Source organism: Antechinus flavipes, chromosome 6 (assembly GCF_016432865.1).
Source record: "Antechinus flavipes isolate AdamAnt ecotype Samford, QLD, Australia chromosome 6, AdamAnt_v2, whole genome shotgun sequence".
Taxonomy (NCBI): domain Eukaryota; kingdom Metazoa; phylum Chordata; class Mammalia; order Dasyuromorphia; family Dasyuridae; genus Antechinus; species Antechinus flavipes.
In genome coordinates, this window is record NC_067403.1 from 176,864,458 (window position 1) to 176,891,508 (window position 27,051).

At 38.3% G+C, this 27,051-nt stretch overlaps 1 protein-coding gene across 1 annotated transcript in view; it reads right to left on the reverse strand.

Annotated features, from left to right (window-relative positions):
• Window positions 1-27,051, reverse strand: part of SPATA5 (spermatogenesis associated 5) — a 242,584-nt gene that overhangs the window by 150,903 nt on the left and 64,630 nt on the right. Inside the window, exon 14 of the mRNA XM_051966244.1 lies at window positions 16,020-16,146. Within this exon, the coding sequence (XP_051822204.1) occupies window positions 16,020-16,146 (127 nt within the window). The remainder of the gene's footprint in view (window positions 1-16,019; window positions 16,147-27,051) is intronic.

Sequence of the window (27,051 nt, forward strand, 5' to 3'; positions counted from 1 at the left end):
TCAGTCAAAATTCTTCTACCAGAGTCCCTTTGTTTGATGACCTTACCACCTGCCACAGGTTCATTTGTTACCTCCATGCAGATGATTCCTCAATCTATGTATCCAGTGTCTCCCTCTCCCTCTCTCTGTTTCTCTTTTTTTCTCTCCACTCCTCTTCTTTCTTTTTTTCTCTCTATCCCCTTTCCCCACCCTATCTTTCCTCCTCCCCTTTCACCAACTGCCTGTTAATTCTTCCAATACTTACTTAGTCTAAGGACACATTTTATAGAAATCCAGATGTACAGTTGCTTTATACACTGCTCTGAATTCTAATGAGACTTTCTGCAAACTGTGGCCAGGAAACATCTTCAAAAGGAGGAGCACAGCTTGGCAGCCAGAAAGCCTTGAGTTCAGATTCTGTCTCAGATAATTTACAATCTGTGTAAGCCTGAGCAAGCTATTTAATGTTTCTCAGGCTCTTTCCTCATCTGCAAAATAGAGGTGATAATGGCACCTGATTCATATTATTATATATATAATATATGTATACATACATACATATAATATAGACATAAAAATCTATGCATGCATACCTATATCATATACATTGATATAAACATATACCCACTATATATAATATTTATATGCCCACATATAAAATCAATATGTGCATATGTAACATATACACATATCATTATATAAGTATTTATACACTAGCTATTATGATTATTGTTACCAGGAGTAAATGTGTCAGAGTGCTATTTGGACCCTTGTTTTTCTCATATCTCTGTCTTGTACGTGAAGTTCGAGCCAGCTGCTTAACACCATTTGGCTTTTCTCACTGTCTGAGTGAAAGATTCTTTAGGCCAGAAATGTAGATGTAAAATATCAACCCATGGAAACTTGGCTGTCGTCATTGCTCTCTCTCTCTCTTTAACAAACTCTGCAAATTACGTAGGCTGTATAGTCGCCTAACCTCAAAACAATCACCAATGCATGGGGGATGGAAATGGGGCAGGACAGGGTCAGAGAATGTAGATCAGAAACATCAATGCCTCTGCTTGGATAGCAACTGGCTAGAATGAGGGTCAAAGAAGAAATCTTGATAAAAGATGTATCAGAAAAAAGACCTTGTATGGGGGCATTGCACTTGCATTAGGTAGGTGTTTAATAAATGTTTGTTTAATGAATAAATGAAAACAAAACAGTCTAGGAAAGCTAGATTAGGGGGAAACTGAGGTGATACAAGAAAGTAAAAATTGCAATAAAAATTTATTTGAAAAAAATGTTAGTTGATTTTTTAGTAGTCAATTTTCAAACTAAGTATGGTATCTAAGATCTTGCCCATCTTTAAAATGCTAAGATTTTCTGAAAGGAAATTAATATTATGCTTGGTATTAGCAGAAGACCTGAGTTCAAATTTTGCTTTAAATACTTACTAGTATGTTATCTAGAACAATTCACTTGGGGAAAAAAATTGTCTCTGTGCCTTAGTTTTCCTATCTGTAACATAAGAGAGTTGGAATCAATGGCCTCTAAAGACCCTTTCAACTCTACTTCTATTATTCTATAATCGACTATTAAAATATCTTCTTTGGAAAAACCTCCCTCCCACCAAACCTGGCTAATCCCCTTTAACATAATGCCAGCACATAATAGGGGTTTAATAAATATGTATTGATTGTTTGGTTGACTTATTAATGTGGAAACACATTTTGCATGACTTCTAATGTATGAGTATCATCTTCTTTGTCTTCTCCATAAGTCAGGGAATGATTGGAGAGAGAAAAAAAATCTGGAACTAACAAATTAAAAAAAAGAAAAAAAAAGGCTTCTTAATTATTATACCTATTATTAAATTCTTATTTAATGAATACATGGAAATTAAATCATCTAAAAAGCCCAGTGGTCAAGCTAAGCTTCTAATTAACTATGGAATCTAAGGACCCATTGAATTTGATGACTATAAAACTCTATATGAAAATTATAACTAGCATTACCAAAATAACTAGCATTTATACACTAGTTTAAGTTCTGCAAAGTGTATAGAAAGATCTCATTTTTATCTTCATAACGAAGCAGGTTGGGGTCTCCCCATATAATAACCTTGTGAAATAAGTGCTATAACTGCTCCCATTTTACAGATGAGGAAACAGTCTGAGAAGAATAAAGCCACTTTGCCCAGAGTCCCATGGAGTTGGTAAATGTAACGGAACATATTTGAACTTAGATCTTCTTCATTCTATGTCTAGCTTGCTACCCCCTAAGAACTCTAGATGACTGGTCATTAATATGTTGCTCATGATTAGCAGAGGATCATAGAGTTACACACAAAACCTCAGAGCTGCAAGGGACTCAGAGGCTATCTAGGTGAATCATTATCTATCTGGTGACCCAACTACCAAGGCGGAGCTGGTAGTGAGTGGATAGAATATTGTCCTGGGAGCCAGGAGGTCATGAATTAAAATCTGACCTCAAACACTTACTAGCTGTGTGATCCTGGGCAAGTCACTTAGAATTAACTCTGATCACCCACAAATAAATAAATAAGTAGGAAAATAGAAAAATAAAACTTCTCCAAGAAGTTGGAGATCTCCAGGGAAACAAAAGTCAACATTCCTTTACCCATTCATTCAAGTGTGGATTCTTGCACAGATAAGGGTGAGAATAGACTGTCTCTGGGTTTTCCTGTCATTTGTGATTCTGTGAATGCTGGTGCAGTGGGAAAAAGGCTGGAATTGTATTCTTCTGTTACTACCAATGTATCTCTGTCAATTTTCTTTACTTTACTTCCTTGTTTGTAAAATGATCACAGATTTAGAGCTACAAAGGATTGCTGAGGTCATTGAGACCATTTTACAGATGAGATAACTAAGACCAAAAGAGTCTCATATAACTAGCCCAAAGCCACAGAGCTAATAAGTGTCTGGGATGAGATTCGAACTGGGCTCTTCCTGCTTCCTACACTCTTATCTGTGATCTGTCTAGACCAGGCCATCTCTGTGGTCACTCTGAGCTCTGTACCCAGGAAGCCACGAGGTAAAGCAGGAAGTCATGAATGGGGGTGTACAGGTAGCCTCCGTCCGGCCTCTGCTGTCATACAACTGATCGGCTCCCTGGAGAGAGACACAGCATTTCTCACTGATTTAACCAGGTCTCTTCAGTTTCTACCCACTCTGATAGTGGAGGAATATTAAATGTAACCCACATTGCAGGTGCATGGCTGCCACCTCATGGTGAGATGGAACAATGGTGGCGACCTCCTTTTTAATGGGAAGGATGGGGAAGGGAGCAGGGAAGACAACTGGACCCCCCAATGCCAGTTTGACTTTTATTGTCAGGAATGCCCCGGGATGAGAAGGAGGAACTGGCTGCACTGAACGATCTCTCTGCATAATTACAAGAGGAGAAGGCCATTTCTCTGTGTAGCCCCAAGGTGCCCAGGAAGGTGCCCAGCACAAGAGAGGCAGAAGGCTCAACAGACTTGACATTCTGATGCATTTTCTCCTTTTGTTTTCTGAAAACTCCTCAGTCCAGTTCCCCCAAAAGCAGCGACAACTTCACTTAGGTGAGTGGAAGCTTTGTCCTTCAGTTTAGATCCCCAAAACACTAACAATGCAGAAGTGCAGAAGGGTCTCTGTGTTAGTCTCTCCCATCTCCCCACCCCCTCATTCTGTCTCTGTCCCTCTCTCTCTATAAATACATCTCTTTCTCCTTCCCTCTCTGTTCATCCTCCCCCACCTCTGTCTGTCTCTCTCTGTGTGACTCTGTCACTGCGTCTATTTCTCTCTCTCTCTCTGTCTCTCTCTCTCTCTGTGTGTGTGTCTCTCTCTGTTTCACTCTGTCTCTGTCTCTTTGTGTCTTTGTCTCTGTCTCTTTCTCTCTCTCAATCGGCCTTCTCTGTCTGTTTCTCTTTGTCTCTATCTATCTCTCTATTTTTCTCTCTCTCTGTACCTCCCTGTCTCTTCATCTCTCTCTGTCTTCATTCATATTTCTCTCACTATATGTCTTTTTTTTCTGAGTCAAAATGATTTGTCTGAAAATCAGCAACAACTCACGAGATCTTGGATGTTGAGGTGAAAGGGACCTCAGTGACCATGTGGTCTGTACCCTCATTTTAAAGGTGAGGCCTCTAGGGGCAGTGAAGACGACCTCCCCAAGTTCATAGAAGCAGAACTAGTTAGGAGTGGAACCAAAGACCATACTCCCCAGGACCATATGAAATTATTGTTACATTCCTAACTGCCAGATCATACAGTAAAGGTACTATTGGACCACCCCTTCTGTTTCTATAGCCATTTAAAGTGATTTTTTTTTTCCCAAGGGAGGTAGGCTCTCCATGACACTCACAAGTATCAGACTACTCCAGCCCTACCTTCCCCCTGGGCAATAAGGAAAAATCATAATTTGATGAGTTTCCTCCTGATTTTTTCCTTTACCCCCAAAAGGAAGAAATTGAACATGAAAATAAGCAAGGAGCTGCTCTCCAGCTCTGTCCAGGAACTGCCTCCCATCTTGGGGCCAACGTGCAGCTTTTCCCCTTTTCTGACAGTTTAACCACTAAATACCAAAGTCACTGAGGTACACCTGCCAAGGACTTGGTTTATTTTAAAGGAAGTACTTTTCAGTAACTGAAGAGCCTGGGACCAAGAAGCCTCAGAAGGGAATGATTTTTCTGATGCTTTTCTCATTTAATTCAGCATCAACCCTCATCAGACATGACTCTGGGGTCCCTCCTGACTAGAGTCACCAAATCTTGCAGGTGGGAGTTCTGAGGTGACCTAAGTCTAAGCTAAGTGTGATGACCTTGTATGCCGTCTGTCTTTGCCAAAGAAGCAGAGTCTGGAGACTATTCTTCAAAAAATATTTCTCCACGAATACACTCAATTTAGTACCACATACACGCTCACACTCAACGAAATCCACTAAAAGTAAACTCTTTCTACCAAGATGCACTCTTGAAATTCAAAAGGATGAGAATCTCATGGCAGAGGTCCCTCTGTCCTTCACAGACACGTAAACCACCTTGCACACCATATACTTCAGTCAAACTAATCTATGGGCTTTTTCCCCATACACAAAATTCCATAGCAACCAATCAATAAACATTTATTAGGCACCTACTATATGCTAGACACATATAAAAAAGAAATATATATATATATATTTTTTAAAAAAGAGAACTCCTTTTAAGGAGCTTACAATCTAATAGAGGAAAGAATATGTAAACAAACATACACAGAGCAAGCTATCAATGGAAGAAATAGAAAATGATGAACAAGGAGAAGGCACTGGAATTACGAGGGATGGGGGAAGGCTTCCAATAAAAGAAGGGGTTTGAATTGGACTTTAGGAGGTCAAGAGGCAGAACATTCCAGGCACTGGGGATAATCAGAGAGAGAATGACTACTTCCCCCTGCTCATGTCCTGTTTCCCACTTCCTTGCCTTTGCACAGGCCTTTTTCTCTCTTTTTATCTTTGCCTCTAACTCTCTTCAAGAATCTCTTCCTCCAAGAAGTCTTTCTCAATGTTCTGTGTGATCAGAGTTATCCCACCTGCAGGATTATCTTCTGTGTATTTTGCACACACTCCAGATTTGGGTAGCTAGTATTTCTGCCCAGTAGAAGTAAATTTCTTGCAGACAAAAGCTGTTATTTTTTCTTTGGAAAACTCTGTGTAACTCTTCTTTGGATAATTTGTGCCTAGTACTTAATGGATATTTTAAAAACTAAAATACTACCAAATGTGAAGAAGAGACTTTTCCTCATCACCGAAAATGTCTGTGGCTTCTGGAGCCCCAAGAGTCCCTCTGGACATCTCAAAAGCAACATATTCTGATGCTCAGCCTCCTATCCCCTCTGACTGGAGGACTAAAGGGTGGGATGCTAAACTGCTCAATGCTTTTCTTTATAGAAGGCAGAAACAGGACTTGGCGCATTTCACTCTGCCACTACTGCTCTGACTAGAACAATTGCTCCCTGCTCTCCCCCTTTTCCTACTTCCTTTGATGTTTCCTCCTGTCCCCTCCAGATTGTGAGTTTCTAGATGTCTTTGGTATTTGTACCCGAAGGGCTTAGCCCAGCACCCGGCACGTAGTAGGCACTGAATGCTTCCTGGATTGGATGCTCATGGCTGAGATGCCCTCTTTTTTCCACCTAAGTATCAGTGTTTCATGGAGAGAAAGGAGATGTGGAAGGGTGGAGAACAAAGGATTGGCCAAAGCAAAACAGGAAACCAGAAAAGGTTTATTTAGTTCCCGTTAAATAAGGCTCTAAATGGATGACACACTGTGGTCGTTCAGCCATGTCCAACTCTCTGTGATCCCAGAAGTTTGTGGGGTGTTCTTGGCAGATACTAGGAATGGTTTGCCATTCCCTTCTTCAGCTCAGTTTACAGATGGGAAACTGATTCAGATAGAATTAAGTGACTTGCCCAGGATCACATGGCTACTAAGTGTCTGAGGCCATATTTGAACTCAGGGTTTGATGACTCCAGCACTGTGCTCTATACCCTGTGCCACTTACCTGCCCAAATGACTCCCTGGGAGCACCCAGATTTCCTCGAGGCCCTGGGGATCTGGTGCTACTGCATGTGGTCATCAATGATGGCAATCCCCACCTCCAAGGGTTAGAAACAGGATGACACAGGAAGCCTTTGCAAGGTGGGGAGCTTCCAAACAAACACAGGCACCAGGCTCAGGCCCAGCTGATATAAGGAAGGTTGGCGTGGCCCTAGGGAAACAAGAAAGCGCTTCCATTCTAAGACATTTCTGGTGGACTTGGCACAGCAGCCCGAGGCAGTAAGAGAGGTTTGTCTAGGGAGGACATCTATAAACTGCCGAGTCCTGCAGAGTGTGCAATTACAATCTCACCTCTGTATAAGATAAATAAATGTGCTTTAAAATACTGGAGGAAATTGTAATAGGAAGGGAACTGGTATTAGGATTAGGGTACTAGCACTGGGGAAGTTCTTTCCTGCTGTGGAAGAAAATAGAACTATTTATTTAAAACTGGAAGCTGTCTAGCACAACTTCTACCATTTTACAGGTGAGGAAACAAAGGCCCAAGACAGCAAAGGCTATAGGTAGTAAGCAGAAGGGGCAGAATTTGAATACAAGTTCTCAGACTCTAAAATCAATGCATTTTCCATGCAGGTTGCCCATCTCTCCAAGTAGTTAGGAGGGGAAAAGCTTTGCAAGTGGTAAAGTAAGTGAAATGAGCAGGACCAGAAGATCATTATATACTTCAACAACAATACTATATGATGATCAATTCTGAAAGACGTGGCCCTCTTCAACAATTAGATGAACCAAATCAGTTCCAATAGAGCAGTAATGAATTGAACCAGCTACGCCCAGGGAAAGAACTCTGGGAGATGACTATGAACTATTACATAGAATTCCCAATCCCTCTATTTTTGTCCGCCTGCATTTTTTATTTCCTTCACAGGCTAATTGTACAATATTTTGGAGTCCAACTCGTTATACGGCAAAATAACTATTTGGATATGTATACCTATATTGTATTTAACTTATACTTTAACATATTTAACATGTATTGATCAACCCGCCATCTGGGGGAAGGAGTGGGGGGAAGGAGGAAAAAAGTTGGAACAAAAGGATTTGCAACTGTCAGTGCTGAAAAATTACCTCTGCATAGATTTGTAAATAAAAAGCTATTAAAAAAAGAAAGAAAGTGGTAAAGCAAAAATTGAATACTATATAATCATAATCTTTTCTCTAAACACAGTCACCACCCTAATTCAGGCCCTTATCACCTCACAAGTAGAATATTGTAATAGTTGCCTGTAAAATCTCTGTCAACAGTGGGGCCGTGTCTTCATTAAATTTGCTCTCTATGTCAGAGAAATGCTTTCAAAAGCACTAAGAGTTTCACAGCATTTATAAAATTTTTCAAAGGGATCTCCCCATAAGTTCAGCGGCCACACCTGGGTCAAATCCTAATGCCAATCAGACTGAAAGCTATAACCTGCTTGGATTTTCCAGTGTGGGTCAATCTCCCAATTTCCTAGGCAGCCTGATGACCTCCCACTCATAGAGCTCACCATATTGATGCTGAACTTGGTGAGGAACTCTCCTAGTCTCTTATCTTTACTCATGGCTTTGGTGAAGAAAGTTTTTGAATCTGACCATCAGAGCTCTTTCTTTATTCTCATGCATCCTTTACCCACTGCTTTAAATTGCAAACTTATACTATTTTCTGGGCACAAACAGAACTCCAGTCTCCATGGCACCAGATGTTAACTGGCTCTGACAAGCAATTCATATTATCTGATTTCTTCCCAAAAGCCTAATTTTTCTTACAAAAAAAATTAATTTGTTGCAGAATAGCAAGGAGGGCAAAGACAGAAATAAAAGTCTCATAATTCCCCAAATATTTAGTGGCACTTTTTATGGGTGTAAAGATGATGAACAAAGTTAGCACCTATTGAAGGAGTACTGGTTCAACACACTGTGGTATCCCAATATAATGGGATAATAATAGACATAAAACAAATGACAAAGATGGGGAGTTCAGAGAGATTCATAAAAACTTATACCAAATGATGTTGAATTAAATAATCAGGACTGGGGGAAAATATATATATATATATATCTGTATATATACACATACAAAATATACATACATACATACAAAAATATGTAATGAAGAACATAAAAAAATACTAAAACAAAAATTGATCATCGTAATCTTTCCTCTAACAACCTGATTCAGGTCCTCATCCCTTTACACCTAGAATACTGTAATAATTACTGAGGGTGTTGCTTGCCTCAAGTCTCTTCCCAATCCAATCCATCCTCCATTCAGCCACCAAAGTGATTTTCCTAAAGTGCAGTTCCCATCATATCTCCTCCTAGTCACTAAATTCCCATACTCCCTACTAATTCCAGGATCAAATGCAAAATGCTTTGGCTTTCAAAGTTCTTCATCATCTAGTACCCTTCTACCTTTCCAGTTTTATATCTCACACTGACACACACTATTCGATTTAGTGACACTGGCCTCTTGGCTGTTTCACCTCCACTACGGCTCTGGGCATTTTCTCTGGAATACTATCCCTCCTCTGACTGTACAGACTCCCCGGCTTCTTCTAAGTCCCAACAAAAATCCCACCTTCTACAGGAAGCCTTTCCCTAATCCCTCTTCAATCCACTGCCTTCCCTCTGTTCATAGCTTTCTGTTTATCCTCTCTGTAGTTTGTACACATTTATTTGCATGTTGTCTCCCTAGCCAGATTATAAAGTCCTAGAGGAAAGAAACTATCTTTTGTCTCTTTTTGTATTCCCAGTGCTGAGTACAATGCCTATTCTATGGTACATACTTAATAAATATTGATTGATTGATAATGACCAATTTTTGCTTTGGGAAAAAAAAAAAAGACGAGGTTTTCTATTTCTGCCCTTTCCTTGAAGATGGAGGGTCTATGGATGCAAAATATTGCATATATTGACAGACACTGCTCTCTATCAGTTCATTAGCTAAATTTTTTTTCTTTGTTCCAAGAAAAAGCTCTCTAGATAGTAGAAAATGAAGTGGGGTGGGAGTAAAGGGGAAGCTAATATGTAACTTTGAAACATAAAATAGTCATCCATAAAACATTCTTCTAAAAATAAGCAAATTATGGGCAATGTAGAATGGTGCAATGGATAGAGTACCAGCCCTGGAATCAGAAACACCTGAGTTAAAATCCAGCCTCAAACACTTAATATTTACTAGCTGTGTGATCTGGGGCAAGTCACTTAACCCCAATTATCATGCAAAAAACAATAATAATAGCAAAATAAATTAGTTAATTTGAATAAAACAAATCTCCATGGCCTCAAATCTATCCAAAACACATCATAAACTAGAAAGGCAAAATTTAATTCCCTTTCAGATATATGTGTGTGTATGTATACATATATATGTATGTATAATGGTTTCCTAACAAGAGTTAACATTCAAACAGTGCTTTATAGTTTCTAAAGTGCCACACATATCCTATCTCATTTGATCCTCACAATAACTCTATGAAAGAGATTCCCATTTTACATCAGAGGTATCTGAGGCTGAGTATTATATGATGTGCTCAGTTACTTAACTGGTTAAGGGTCCAAGACAGGTTAGAGTCCTGACTCCAAGATCAGGGCTTTAACCATTGCTCCATTCTACTCTCTCATAAATGCCTAGAAATGGTTTTCAATAGACTACACAAAGGCAAAGCCTGAGTTTTCGGACTAAGTATAGGATAGGGTTAGCGTTTTACAGTCGAATGATTTTAAAGCAGTCAATTTGACAGTGTCTACATCAAAATTAAAACCACATCTCAAAGAAGAAAACCATGTGTGGGGATGTGTGGGGATGGTGGAGGGGGAAGTTTTATTCATGGGAAAAACACCTGGGCAGAGAGAGAGAAGGTCCAAGGCTTCCTTTTCTTGCAGTGCTAAAACAAACCCACCCCCACCCCCCCATCCACCGAGGTGCTCCATGTGGCCACGTCTCCATACACATGGCTACAATAGGCATCCACCCTTAACAAAGACCCAATAAACTCCAAACCCTGCTTTATGCCATTCTGAAGAAATCCAGCCTGTCATCAATCTTCAGACAATGGGTCGCTCTGACATCACGTAATCGCATTAATCTTCATTTGTCCAATCACATCCTGTCATTCTTATGCAAATAGGACATTTGAGGATGCAACTTTTCTTCAAGACAGGATGTGAGGGGCAAAGGGGAAGGGGCCTATGAGGCCCCCCAGGGCCGCCTCCCCTTCCCCCCCCCCCCCCCCCCCCCGGCCTCCCAAGCCATCATTCCCCTCTCCTTGGCTTGTGTTTCCCATCAGAGTCAATGTGTTTGACATTCAAAAATGAGACCAGCATGAGGTAAAACAATTTGATTCTTTAGCTCCCTGTATCAATTTCAGGGCTCAGAACAGTCACCCAGGACCATCGGCCCCTCTGGCTAAGCAAAATGGAAATGCAGCTGGCAGACAAGGCAGGGAAGCCACTTCATTCCCCGGATGTTTGCTGGGCACATGCTTTCAAGCTCATGATCTCCCAGGTGTCGGAGTGTGTATTGGCAGGGTGAGGGGGAAAGGGGAGAGCTAGGAATGAATGGAGAAAGAAATTGAAAGCCCTCTTAGTTCACCTTCCCAACCAGACTAGAGCCCAAACTGGACTCTGTCAAGATAGATTCCTTCCAGGACATCAAAGTCAAGAAATCATGAGATTATATAAACCTAAAGCTGGAAATAGAACTCCAACCCCTTCATTTGAACAGAGAGGGAAACTGAGGCTTAAAAAACTGAAGGGACTTGACCAAACAATGAGAGAGGCAGGGGCCAGAGACAGGGTCCAAAAGTCAGCAAGTATCCCTTTCCACTGTATCCTGCTGGTCTCCATTTCCATGTTTAATTCTTTGCTTCCCCTTCCCCCTCTGCAATTTCCTCAGTCAAACCAGGTGGCAAAAACTGGGCTAACTGGTTTCGAAACAGGAAGTTTAATGGATTGTCTCTGAAGGGGTTTTGTTTCCACAAGCAGGTAGCCATTGGTCTTCTTGCACTGATGCTCTCGTGTGACTGCTGTTAAGAAATAAATAGTCTCCGCATTGTTTTGACACAGGAAGGGGAAAAAAGCAAACAAAATACCTCTTGTAAAGGAAAAAATTCTCCAAGACTCTATGTATGATTGCTAACTGGAGCTAGGGACCAAAAAAGTATCGATTCTTGGAAAATGCAATTCTAACTAAAAGTAGAAGCAGATACTCTTTCATTCAGATCTCATCCACCAGTCTGAGTGGGAAAGCAGGAGCAGCTCTAAGCAGACCCAAAGTCAGAATAATTTGTGAATCACGTAGATTCAAAAAAATTCAGAAAATATTTATCTGATAGGCCTCTAACAGTATCAAAGACACCATGTTGGTGACTGGTGATATGGAGAGGAAAAGAAAACTAGGGTCATGCCCACATATGAAGATAAATAAATAAATATGTAAAATAATAACCTTGGGTGAATAGCATAAGCTTAAGTTCTCGAGGCAATTCTCTAAGACTAGCAGTTGCAGAAAAGTTGTCACTACATTTGATGGAAGAGTTCTCATTCCCAATAAAATCACAGTGATAGCAACTGGAACTGCACCTTAATGTGCAAGAATGTTTGTGGCAGCCCTATTTGTAGTGGCCAGAAACTGGAAATTGAGTGGATGCCCATCAATTGGAGAATGGCTGAACAAATTGTGGTATATGAATAATATGGAAATTAGTGTTCGGTAAGAAACACCAGCAGGATGACTTCAGAAAGGCCTGGAGAGACTTACATGAACTGATGCTGAGCTAAATGAGCAGGACCAGGAGATCATTATATACTTCAACAACAATACTATATGATGATCAATTCTGATGGACCTGGCAATCTTCAGCAATGAGATGAAACAAATCAGTTCCAACAGAGCAGTAATGAACTGAACCAGCTATACCCAGTGAAAGAATTCTGGGAGATGACTAAGAACCATTACACTGAATTCCCAATCCCTCTATTTTTGTCTGCCTGCATTTTTGATTTCCTTCACAGGTTAACTGTACAGCATTTCAGAGTCTGATTCTTTTTGTACAGCAAAATAATGGTTTGGACATGTATACTTACTTTGTATTTAATTTATCTTCTAATATATTTAACATGTATTGGTCATCCTGCCATCTAGGGGAGGGGGTGGGGGAAAGGAGGGGAAAAATTGGAACAAAAGGTTTGGCAATTTTCAATGCTGTAAAATTACCCAGCCATATAACTTTTAAATAAAAAGCTATTAAAATAAAAATAAACATCACCTTATTTGAACCTTATAGTAACTTTACAAAACAGGCACATATACTGATTTTAAGGATGAGGACACTGATTTGAACTCAGTTCTCCCTGACTCCAGCTCAAGAATTCAACTACAAATCCATAAGACTAGCTCTAGGGAGGCTGATTTCAGAAAAGCCTGGAAAGACTTACATGAACTGATGCTAAATGAAGTGAGTAGAACTGAGAGGACACTGTGCACAGTAACAAGATCATGTGATGATCAACTGTCATGGACCTGGCTCTTTTCAATTTAATGAAGTGATTAGGGCAATTCCAATAGACTTGTAATGGAAAGTGCCATCTGCATCCAGAGAGAGAACTATGGAGACTGAATGTGGATCAAAGCCTAGTATTTTCACTTTTTTGTTGTTATTGTTATTTGTTTGCTTTTTCCTTCTCATGGTTTTTCCCCTTTTGATTTGATTGTTCTTATTCAATATGACAAATATGTTTAGAAGGATTGCACATATTTAAACTATATTGGATTGCTTGCTGTCTTGGAGAGGGGGGAGGAGGGAGAGAGGGAGAAAAATTTGGAACATAAGGTTTTGCAAAGATGAATGTTGAAAACTATCTTTGCATGTATTTGGAAAAATAAAGTACGAATAAAGATCAATTCTTCCACTTAAAAAAAAAAACCTAGCCCTGGAGAATCCAAGTAAGGTAGAATTAGTACAAATCCTGAAATAACAGAGAGTAATCTGGAGCAAGAAAAATGACTAGAGACCTCTTGATAAAAGAAGATGCCAATCTCCACAGGCCCAGAACCATGTTCAGAATATCTCAGAGTTGGGAAAGTCATCAAAGGCCCAAGCGTCTACAAACAAGAATTCTCCATAACAAATTCAACCAGGGCTGTCTGATTTCCCCTTAAAGAATTTTGATGAGAAGAAATTAACCATCACCCCTGGCAATATATTCTATCTTAGAGCAGTTCTAATTATTAGCACATTTGTTCTTAAAGCAAGAGTATCTCTCTCTGATTCCTTTCTTTCCAAGAGCATCCTCTGGGGCCAAGAAGAACAAGGCAGGGGAATTATGAGCTAGAGACTCAACTGACTTAGGATAACAAATCCGGACCAAGAAGAGATCTTTGAGACCACTCAGTCCACTCCCCTCATACTGAGGTACAGAAAGGACCTGCCCCAAATCCCATAGCTAGTGAGTTTCTATGGCAGCATTCTCAGCCAGGATTCCTGACTCCCAAGTCCAGAACTCCCTCCATTATGCTACATAGCTACAGCTTAATTAGGAGCACAGAGATGAAAGTGACTTGACTGATAGTGGGGTTTGGATGGGCATGCATCAGAAATCTTAATTTAAGGCAGCTACCAGGACTTTTGAAGCCTTTGCTTGTCCAGGGGAAACATCCCCAGTTTGTCCAACATAAGGTAAGCTTTCCAATGTTCCCATTCTTCCATGATATCCTCCTTGTTTCAGACCAAGCAGGAACAGATTTTACACTTACATTCACCTGAAGAGTCTTTCCTGATGTCTAAAGTGTCAGCCAACTGGGAAAAGTCAGTCAACAAGCATTTAATAAGAGCTTACTAGTCCAAGGCACTGAGCTAACTTCTGGACACCTCTAAAATGAAATATCACTCCTTTTTTTTTTTTTTTTTTTTAAAGGACAAAAACCATCAAGACCCAAAGCTCCAAAAAGTGAAATCCAATACAAGCCAGCAAATACCTTAAGGCAAACTACACTGTGAGCGAAGTAATCCCATGTGTCTCAGTCTAGGAAACACGTGAAGGAATGAAGGAAAAGCAATAAGGGTGAAACCCAACAGCCAGCCTTTGGACAGCAATCCTGGATGTTGAGCAATCCCTTTTTCCAGCACCCTGACAGAAAGGGCAGCCCTGGGGCAGAAAGCACTAGGGGATTAAGTTATGTGCCACCCAACCTCAGAATCTCCTTTATCAGGAGCAGCTAAGGTGCTGCAATAAATAGAGCATTACACTTGGAGACAGGAAGACCACTGTCTGAATCGGGCTGTAGGTACTTGCTAGCTGCACGACCCTGAGCAAACCACTTAACCCTCTCACATAGTGAGCACTTAATAAATGGTTGCTGATTGATTGATTCTTCATTTGGTATTTTTTTGGCTTTCGGTGCAGGACTCCAGAGAGAGTTGGAGAAATGAGATTTTAAATCCCATTTCCTGCTTTGGCAGAGATTTTATACATTTCCATCTGTAAAAGGGGGATAATCATAGAACATACCCTAAAGGGTTAATTCAAAGATCAAATGGGAGAACAAATAAAGTGCATTGCAAATTTTAAGTGCCAGCTATCATCACCATCACCATGCTCTTCATCCTCCTGCTCATTATTATTACTAATATCTTTGGAAGGCCAAAAGCTAAAGTTCTTTAGATATAAAAGAGGAGATACTCAACAAAGAGTGCTTGGGAAAATGAAAGTATCCACCTGGAGAGGTTTCTGCCAACACAGTTTAAAGTTGATCTATGATTTAGTAATAAATACCACGGAGCTACTTTAGGCATATAAAAAGGAAGTTACCTGCCTGGGGTCACAGAGCTGGCTAGAAAGTATAGTGATAATAATGGCATTAATAATAATGTTATCGAGCACTGACATAGTGCTTTATGGTTTGCAAAGTGCAAATATTATCTCATTTGATCTCTACAATAAACCGAACTATTATTATTCCCATTTTACAAATGAAGAAACTGAGGCAGACAAAGATTATGTGATTTGTTCAGAGTCAGCCAGATGGTAAGAATTTGAGGCCTAAAATTGAACTCTGGTCTTCCTGACTCCAATCCATTGGACCACCTAACTTACTATCAAATGTAGCATTGGAATCCAGATCTTAAGGGTTATTACACAATTTTCCCTTTCTTTTAAAATAAATAAATCAGATGAAGCACAAAGCCTAGGGAACATATGGGTCACTGCATTAGAATAAGTTGCAGTGAAACAAAAGGGAAAAAAAAAAAGAAATTGGCCGCAACAAATGACAGAATTCATTTGAAATAAAAAAGATGTAGAAGAGAAACTCAAAGGCATGTTAGCAAGCTTTTTCAGCAATATTAAATAACACACAATGTCTGACCCTTTCTCTTCTTCAATCCTTAAATGAAAAAGTGATCAGTAAATCATTTGGATAAAAAAGACCAACCCTGATTCTGGGAACCCTGGGCAGATACCACAGCATCACAGTGCTTCCTACCTTGTCAATCTTATCTGGACGATTGGTAGCTGCCAAAATAATCACATCTTTGAGCTGTTCAATCCCATCCATTTCTGTTAAGAGCTGAGCCAAAACACGGTCTGCTACATTTCCGGCACCTGAAGAGCTAAATTTTAAAAATTAAAATTTAGTGCATATGTAAATAACACATCTGCATCCAAAAATGAGAAAAAGATTTTCATCATTTCTGAAACAAGTAAGTAAAACGTTCTTAGTTGTGTAAAATAATCTTGCTGGACATTTTTCCCCCTAGTCATAATCCATTACTGGCCAGGAAGGAAGAAAATGGAAATGTAGAAAGTCTCTGCCAAAGCAGGAAATGGGATTTAAAATCTCATTTCCCCAACTCTCTTGGGAGTCATGCTCGAGAGCCAAAAAAATACCAAATGAAGAATCAATCAATCAGCAACCATTTATTAAGTACTCACTATGTGAAAGGAAATATACCAAGCACCAGAGATTAAAAAAAAAAAAAAAGTCAAACCTTTCTACCCTCAGGAAGCTTACGATTTAATGGGGGGGGGGGGGGAGGGACAACAATATACATATATGTATAATATATAAGATATATGCATAGCACATACAGAGGAAGACCCTAGCAACTGGTGGAGAGGAGGGTCACAGAGAGCCTCCTTAAGAAAAGAGTCTGAGTTAGGTCTTGAAAGAAACCCAGGATTCTAAGTGGAGAGATGGAGAGGGGAAGAAGCTTCTCAAGTTTGTTGTAAGAATCAAATGAAATTTCATATAAATATATGTATGTATATGTTTATATATTTTGTTTACATACATCTTTATTCATACACATACACACACAACATTAAAGCACCATATAAATGATAGCTAAAATCATCATTATTGAAGGGGATATAGGAAAAACTAACATACTGATACAATTGTGGAGATGTAAGTTGATCTAGCAATTCTAAAAAGCAATTTGGAGATTGAAGTAGGAAAAGACCTGAATCAGGGAATTCAATTAAGAGGTTAATTAAATAGTTCAGACATGAAATAATGATAGGAAGACAGATAGAGAATGAATGGAGAGAAAGAGGAGTTTGTGGGAAGGCAGAAACAAAATATGGCAAGTGACTGGGTATAGGGAGTGAGCACGAAGAAAAGAACATGGAAGTAAGGTTGTGAAGTTAGATAGTGGAAGGCTACTAGGAAATAGGAAAATCAAAGAAAAGTGGAAGGTTTAGGGTGAAAGATAATGAGTTGTTTTTTGTGCATGTTGAGTTTGAAATGCTTGTAAGACATTTAGTTCAAGATGTCTTAATAGGCAATTGGCTGCCTGTTGCAGGCCTGGTGCTTAGGAGAGACTATGGTTGGATATATAGAGCTCCAATTATCTTCATAAAAATGATAAATGAAGTCATGGGAGTTGCTAAGATCAGCAAGTGAGGAAACATAAAAGGAAAAGAGAAGACCTAGGATGGAGTCCTTGGAGGATACCCAGTAAGTGAGCATGACCTGGATGAAGATCCAGAAAAAAAAAAAAAAAAAACCAGAAATGATCCAGCAGTATCAATCTCAGAAAAACCTAGAGGAAAGTGTCACAGGAAAGTGTCAACAAAGTCAAATATTGTAGAAGGTCAATAAGAGTGGGAAATGAGAAAGATATCCATTTTGGTAACTGTAAGATCTTTGGTAACTCTGAAAAGAGTAGTTTCAATTGACTGATGATGTCAAGAAGCCCAATCACAGAGGATTCAAAACTGAGTAAGAGGGAGTACCAACTTTAGATGGTATTTTCAAGGCTTTTGATTAAGAAATGGAGAAGAAATATAATCTGCAAGCTAGTGAAAATGATAGAATCTGGAAAGAGGTTGTTAGGTATAGAATCTTGAGCACATATGTAGGCCATAGGGATAGCGAAAGATTGAAGATGAGTAAGAGACAAATGATGATGGTGGAGGCAATCTGTTAGAGAAGATGAGAGAGGATGGAATCAAAGGTGCATTTAGAAAGATTTACTTTGGCAAAATAGAAGGCTACTTCTTCATCAGTACTGAGCAAAGAAGGGGAAGGTGGAGAAAAATATTAAGAAGAGAGAAATGGCCTCAATTTTCCTAATAAAATAAGAGGTAATGTTCTCGGAAACTGTCTCAGAGGCTAAGTCTTGATGAAGAAGTCAAGTCCAAGGTCACACAATTAGTAAATGAGAGATAGAGGGATGATTTGAATCCAAGTCTCTTCTCCATTTTAACATTTGCTTCCCAATACTTAGTAACTCTAGTCCTTAACAATCCATTGTTGACCCTTCCTCCTTTTCCATTAAATGAGGACACTTGCAATACTTTTCCACACAGAGCTGCTGGGATTAAAGTACTTTGTAATACAATCTTGAATCAGTACAGGAATGTAAATAATAGTATTAGTCTAGACTTCTTGTTTCTTCCCTCACCCTTTCCCTTCCTCTTCCATTCTACTTCTCTCTTCTTTTCAATAAACTTTGGGGGTTCCTTATTGCCTCCAGGATCAAAAACAAAATCCTCTGTTGGATGTTCAAACTCCTTTATAACCTGGTTCCTTCTTTTATACCATATTATCCACAATGGCTTTCTGACCTTCCTTCAAGTCCCAGCCCAAATCCCGCTCTCAATAAGAAAACTCTACTCATTCCCTTTTTTTCTCCTTTACTATTAGACCCTTCCCTCTATTAACAGATCTGTCTCATTTGTACTAAGTGGGATAGAGATGTCTTCTTCATTAGACCACAAGCCTCTTGGGAACAGGGATTAATTTTTGCCTTTATTTCTTACCCAGGATTTACCATAGTGCTTGACACATAGTAGGTATTTAATAAATGCCTGCTGACTGGAATTACTTTGGACTGCTCACTTAGCTATCACATCTTCTATAAAACAAGGAGAATGATCCAGTGGGATACAAGGTACTTTCAGTAACTAAAATGCTATGATTTTTGCTGTATTTTAATCTTAATTAGTTTGTTCCAAAGTTGAAACATCTTTTGGTCTTTGGATAAGTTGCTGGTAGTGAAAAACACAAGAACATGGAATAATTAAAAGTGATGGATTATTTCTACCCAGCACACCTTTCTTTTCTCCAGATCCAAAAGTCTGGCAAAACCACAGTGAATGGGGTCATTTCCTGGAGTTGCTTTATGTGTGCTGGGACCCTTATTAGGCAGATGGGAATTCTTGTTCCAGGGATATGCAAGGAAATGAGCAGAGAAACTCTGTTTTATCATTTCCCCTTTGGCCCTATGCCACGCAATGATAAAAGTCCCATCATTTCACATCACAGTCTTTTAACCTTTGGCTCAACCTTAAACCAAGGTCTTTTTGCTGTGTATGAGGAACACCACAATATTTGCAATATCTAATTATTTACAGCTTTTATTTGTGGAACTTTTTTTTTTTTAAAGATTGTTACTATAATAGGATGTTAAGATTAAAAGGGGAAAGGAAGGAACAAGTATTTATTAAGCACCTACTAAGTGCTAAGCAAATGAAGACTTTATAAATATCATCCCATTAGATCCTAACAATAACCCTGGGAGCCAGATACTGTCATTTTTCCTATCTGACAATTGAGAAAATGGACATAGAAGTTAAGTGTTTTTCTCAAAGTCACATAGCTAGGAAGTATTTGAGGCTGGATTTGAACTCAGGCTTTCTGACTCTAAGCTCCACCATTTATCCAGTGGGCACAAGCTGCCTCTAAAGACCAAACAAGAATAAATCTACAATTTACCAGAAACAAAGTGTGTACCCGTTGATCATGGAACATGGAAAAAATGACACAGGAATGCTATTATAGAATATAGAATATATTAACTGGCACAAAGTAAGCAGGAGAACAAGATGCACAATTAATAAAATGAATGAAAACAAGACAACATGGCCCCTGCAATTATTAATTTCCTAAACAACAAATGGTGAGGCATATATGTCTATTTTTTGTAGAGAAGTGAAGGACTACTTCTTTTGTAGAGAAGTGATGGGTGCATCAAGTATTATATACACTGTCTTTTGGGGGAAGTTTTGCTTAACTGTTTTTCTCTGTTACAAGGGCAGTTTCAATGGGAAAGGGAGGACAGGTTAGGTAATAACAGACAAAAAGAATCAATAAAACCTTCTTTTTAAATAAAGACTGAATCCACAAATGGGCAACTAGTTGGTGCAGTGAGTCAGAATCAGGCCTGGAATCAAGTAGGCTCATTTTCAGGAGTTCAAATCCAGTCTCAGAAATGTACTAGTCGTGTAACTTGAGCAAATGATTTGCCTATTCACCTCAGTTTCCTCATCTAAAAAATGATCTGGAAAAGGAAATGACAAATCATTCCAGTACCTTTGTCCCACCCCCCAAAACAATGGGGGTCATGAAGAGTCAGACACAACTGAAAAATAACTACATAACAAATTCTAAGATAAATCACTCCAAATTTCAGTATTAAATCCCTCAAAATCATGACTGTTTATCTAAAATTTGAGAAATAGTTCCTCAAACTAGATTTTATAGTAATCTTTTACACACTCTAATTTTATAATTACATTTGAAACAGCCAGAGCGCCCAGAATCATACTTCAACAGTCCTGGTACCTCACTATCTATACATAAAGAAGAGGAGCCCAAGAAACTAGGCATTGACTCACACTTAACACTAAAATAAGGTCAAAATGGGTTCATGACCTAGGCATAAAGAATGAGATTATAAATAAATTAGAAGAACATAGGTTAGTTTACCTCTCAGACCTGTGGAAGAGGAAGGATTTTATGACCAAAGAAGAACTAGAGATCACTATTGACCACAAAATAGAAAATTTTGATTATATGAAATTGAAAATTTTTTTATAAACAAAACTAATGCAGAAAAGATTAGAAGGGAAGCAATAAACTGGGAAAACATTTTTACAGTCAAAGGTTCTGATAAAGGCCTCGTTTCCAAAATATACAGAAAATTGACTTTAATTTATAAGAAATTAAGCCATTCTCCAATTGATAGATGATCAAAGGATATGAACAGACAATTCTCAGATGAAGAAATTGAAACTATTTCCACTCATATAAAAAAGATGCTCCAAGTCATTATTAACCAGAGAAATGCAAATTAAAACAACTCTGAGATACCACTACACACCTGTCAGATTGGTTAGAATGACAGGGAAAGACAATGCGGAATGTTGGAGGGGATGTGGGAAAACAGGGACACTGATACATTGTTGGTGGAATTGTGAACACATCCAGCCATTCTGGAGAGCAATTTGGAACTATGCTCAAAAAGTTATCAAACTGTGCATACCCTTTGACCCAGCAGTGTTTCTACTGGGCTTATACCCCAAAGAGATACTAAAGAAGGGAAAGGGACCTGTATGTGCCAAAATGTTTGTGGCAGCCCTGTTTGTAGTGGCTAGAAGCTGGAAACTGAGTGGATGCTCATCAATTGGAGAATGGCTGGGTAAATTGTGGTATATGAACGTTATGGAATATTATTGTTCTGTAAGGAATGACCAGCAGGATGATTTCAGAAAGGCCTGGAGAGACTTACATGAACTGATGCTGAGTGAAATGAGCAGAACCAGGAGATCATTATACACTTCAATAACAATACTCTATGATGATCAATTCTGATGGATGTGGCTCTCTTCAACAATGAGATAAACCAAATCAATTCCAATAGAGCAGTAATGAATTCCAACTACACCCAGCGAAAGAACTTTGGGAGATGACTATGAACCACTACATGGAATTCCCAATCCCTCGATTTTTGTCTGCCTGCATTTTTTATTTCCTTCACAGGCTAATAGTACACTATTTCAAAGTCCAATTCTTTTTGTACAGCATGTACATTTGTATAGCATATGTACATGTATGGACATGTATACATATATTGTATTTAACTTATCCTTTAACATATTAACACACACACACACACAGAGAAAGAATATGAGAATTCAGAGGATCCCTATGTCTTTTCTGATACACTTTCTGTACATCTGTTCCCTTCTGATAAAAACCAATTCTGATCTATTTAGTCCTTCATTTATTCCAACCAACCATACTTTTAGGTGTGTAAAAAAAAAAAAAAAGATTAGGTTTTAGAATAGAAAGAGCCTTAGAGTCTATTCTTCCTTCCACTTTGGACCATGCTGGGCTTTAGAATGAAGAATCAGTTTTAGAAGCAGGACTTTTTCCACAGCTCTACAGCAGGGTCAAATGAGACTACAAAACAATGAAACTTGTTTCTCCAATGGAGCATTATTTACAGTCAGAGATGGTTCACTGAATCCGAGGCTCATCTGTTTGGATGGTTCCAAAGTAAGTCATATAACAAGAAGTCACCTTGGACTGGAGCACCTTGAAGCACAAAGCTCAGGACACCAGGTAGGCAGTGTGAGGAAAGATGCTTAAAGACAAGGAGCTAAGTCAGGCAAGGGATGAATGAAAGATCCACAGAGCAGCATCTCTAGGACCCTACTCTGAAGTCTAGTCTTTCTTACCACCCTCCTCCTGATGTACCAAACCAGACAGAACAAAAGAAGGAAATTCCAGGATACTATTGAGAGGTTTATAAATTCTCTTCATATCCTTACCTTGGGCCCCACCTGGAGGTAACAAGTTAGCATGACAACAGCTTTTTTAACGTTCATTTTTGCCTCAATTCACAACAGTTTGTGACCACAGGTAAATAAATAATTCCTATTAAGAGATCCCTAGTTGACTTTTGGTTCCATCCTTCCCAGTCCAAAGACCATGAAAAAACACAGAAGCAAGTGGTGGTTCTATCATCCATTACTACCATCTCATATATCCCAACAGCAGACTTGTTCCTTGCCTTTCTTCTTACAATTAATTCTCCTCCATAACTGCTTTAATTTAAAGACACAGGCTTCCTTGACTGTCCCATCTCCTGAATCCATGCATTTTCCATGCCTGACCTCCATGTCTAGAACTCTCTCCCTCATCTTTTTCTCTTAGCTCCCTTTAAGTATCATTTATTTAGGTGTGCAAAAAAAAAAAAAAAAAAAAAAAAAAAAAAAAAAAAAAAAAGATTCTCAAGTAGAAAGAGCCTCAGAGTCTATTCTTCCTTCCACTTCTTCCAGGGCTAGAACTCTCTTCTGCCTCATCTTCTCTTGGCTCCCTTCAAGTATCAGCTAACATCCCATATTCTACAAGAAGTCTTTCCCTGGCTGCCTTGATCTTAGTTCTTTTGCCCTGAGATTGTCTTAATTTATCTGTCTACAACTTGTTTATAAGAGGTTGTTTATATGATGTCTCCCCCTCATTAGCTCCTAGAGGGCAAGGATTGTTTTTGCCTTTCTATCTTCAGGGTTTATTGGAATGCCTGGCACAAAGTAAGTGATTAGTAACAAATGCTTTTTTGACTTGATTTGTTGACTTAGCAGTACAACTCGATGGATCACGTGTTATAAACTGAGGATTATATCCAACACCTAGAATGTAGTCTTCAGTACTTGCTAAATAAATGTGAAAATAATCACTCTTTCTTGATTAGGGAGAATTGTGCAGGAAAGCCATGACCTTGAAGATAGAGTCTGTTTATTGTGAAAGAAAAATGTTCATATCTATAAATCAAAGGATCCCACTCTTTTTAGATCCATATTCTCTTGGTTTTTAGCAAGCTTTCCTGTACCCCCTATTTAATATGAAAGAAAATCTATTGTAGACTTTATCATACATAGGCGGTGGAAAAAATAAAATAGGTCAGTGTAAATAGAATTATACAGCTACTTAGTGTCCCTTACTCTGTAGATAAGCTTCTCATTCCTCATGGGGACATCCACACCCCATATTAAGAATCACTGCTATAAAGAAATAAAAAAGTCAAAGAATAACTTAGACAGAATTTTTGAGGGAAAAAACAAATAAAAAGTAAAACTAAAATCAGGAGAAAACAAAGCAATTACATAAATTTTATTTAAAAAAAACTTAATAAATTCATTTAATAAAAATGGGATCTGAGTAAGATAATATTTTATTTGAAAAAATACACATAAAATTTTTATTTTGTGCTGAGTACTAAAATCTGTCCTGGAGAGTCAAAAGTATAAAAATAATAGGACACTGGTTCACGATCAGGAGACTCTGGTTCAAATCTTCCCTTAGCATTTGTGTCTCCTCCCATCTTCATCTGGACTCCTAAGGACTTTCTAATTGGTTTTCCTGCCTCACTTCTCTCCCCTCCTCCAACCCATCCTGCACTTGGCTGCCAGAGATTCCCTAAGGGCAGGGGTAATCATGTTCTTGGCCTGCTTATTAAACAACATACTGATTCCAAGCTTCCAAGGCCTTCCCACTTTCTAAATCACAGGTTCTCTACCCTTTTTGTATCATGGGCTACCTAAAAAAATCTAAGTGCCCCTTCTCAGAATAATGTTTAGCTGTATAAAATAAAACACATAGAATTTCAAAGAAAACAAATTCTATGTAAATAGTTATCAGAATAAAGACATAGGGAAGATGACTGGGTGAAAAGTTGCACACAAGGCCCACTCTCCCATATATCCATCAAAAACAAACAACATCCATACAAATAAAGATCAAAATTGTATAAATACGTATGCATAGATTGTATTTAATCTATATTTCTGCCATGTTTAACATATATTGGATTACTTGCCATCTAGGAGAGGGTGTGGGGGAAGGAGGAGAAAATTGGAACACAAGGTTTTGCGAGGGCTAATGTTGAAGAATTGTCCATGCATATGTTTTGAAAAATAAAAAGTTTTTAAAAAATCAAGAAATTCAAAGAAATTATCCATGTATATGTTTTGAAAATAAAAAGTTTTAATAAAAAAATTCAAAGAGAAACTTTATATATATATATATATATATATATATATATATATATATATATATATATATATATATATATATATATATATATATCAGGACAACACAAAAAAAAAATCCAAAATCTAACAGTTTGGGGAAAGGATCCCACCAGGAAAACCAAGCTGGATATAAGTAAACACTGCTTAGAAACTGTCCAAAAATCCCCGAAGCCTATATGCTTTGCAAAGCACAGACAAGAATAAAGATTAGAGCCCTGAAATCATGAGTAGGGAAGCTTTGGGGCCTGAGAAACTCATTGATTTGACAATTACATGGCAGAGGATTGAAAGATCATAAAGTTCAAACCAGAAATGTTCAAGGAGCAAGAATACTGGAATTATCTAATCAGACATGGGAAAAGGAAGATTGATGGGGAGAGTTGTGATGGGAGAGAGGAAGATGAGAAATAAAAGTATTTAGACATGAAAAGCAGGCTATGAGTTACTAATCCTCTAGCCAAGGGATATCAGCAATCTGACTTAAGAGGTTTCAGGAAACCCCTATCTGAACCAGACAAAACAGAGGGACTAAAACTTGCCAGCATTGTGAATTCAAACACACCAGGAGAGGGACAAAATGGCAGCAAAAGCACATTTAAAAAAAAAAAGGTCAAGACCAAACAAACACAGCCTGACCATTGGGAGAGGGGATGAAATCTGACACAAGGACTAAGGCTACAAATATGAATTCACAGAAGAAGATACTGAGCATTCAGAAGAAATATTTTATGTCAAGAAAAGCCCAAGAGATAAATGGAAAAGAGAACAACTTCACAACAGTAAAAAGAGCTTTACAGGGAGAAAAAAAACACTTGGCCATAAGGAATATAAGATTTCCTAGAGAAAATGAAGAAAGAAAATTTAATAAAAGAAATAAAAGTGAAATAAGGGCTCCAGACTAAAGAATTGGAAAAAAGAAAATACAACAAAATAGAAGGTATAAAATCTTTAGCCAAAAAAGGGAAAACATTAGAATGGAAATTCTCCATAAAATTGCATATAATATGCACTTAATAAATGTTTATTTTTTTTTTTGTTTTGTTGATTGAAATGAGAATGGAGCAAATAGAATTCAATGACTCCATGAGACAAAAAAAGAAATGCTAGAACAAATTCAAAAGGTTAGGAAAAAATGAAGAAAATATGTCTATTATAAAACAAAACAAAATGATCCAGTAAACAGGTTGAGGAAAGGGAATTCAAGAGCAAGATTTCTTGAAATTCATGACCAAACAAAAAGCATGGAATCACAAATGAAAATTGCCCAGATCTATTAAAAACAAAGGACAAAATGAAAACAGAATCCACTATGACTTCCTCAAAAAAGACCCCAAAATGAAAACTCCCAATCCAAAGGTGAAAAATCAAAGAAAAAAATTACAAGGAATCAAAAAAGTTCAAGTACGAAGGAACCAGCTGGCATCATTCAAGACGTATTGGCTACTACTTAAAAGAAAAAAAATCTTGGACCATAATTCCAACAGGCAAATAATAAAAGGCTTATAACCAAGAAAAGACCTGCAAAACTGAAGATAATCCAACAAAGAGTATGGGGAATATATCTTTATTACAAAAGTTTTAAAACATTCTTCATGAAAATAAAAAAAATGTAATATACATTTTTGAAATCCAAACACAAGTGATGAGAAACTTAGGAAAATAAACACAAAATGTCTCTTTTAGCACACTTTAATATTTGAACAAGTGGAAGGTGCTTACTTTCTACTAAGAGAGAAGAAAAAAAGTGTCTCTTTAGAACATTAGTTTTTTTAAGAGTCAGAGAAAATTAAATAGAATAAAGAGAGTGTCTGGGAGTAGTTTTGGGTTTTTTTTTTTTGGGGGGGGGTTGGTTTGTTTTTATGCTTGAAGAAAAGAGAGAGGGGCAACTAGATCGTACAGGGGATAGAGTGCCAATCCTGAAATCAGGTGGACTTCAGTTCAAATTTGACTTTAGACACTTGCCACTTACTTGTGACCTTGAGCAAGTCACTTAACCCCAATTGCATCTCAAACAAACAAACAAAAAACTACAAGAATTTTCATTTCTTCCTATTTCAGACCAATCCCTTTCTCTCCTGTTGCCCCTTCCCTCAACCATATTAGTCAAAATGCCTCCTGGGTGGTTTGGTTCAATAAGGATCTGGATAGGGGTTACAGGGACATGTAAGAAGTGACCAATGTGGAGAATTGAA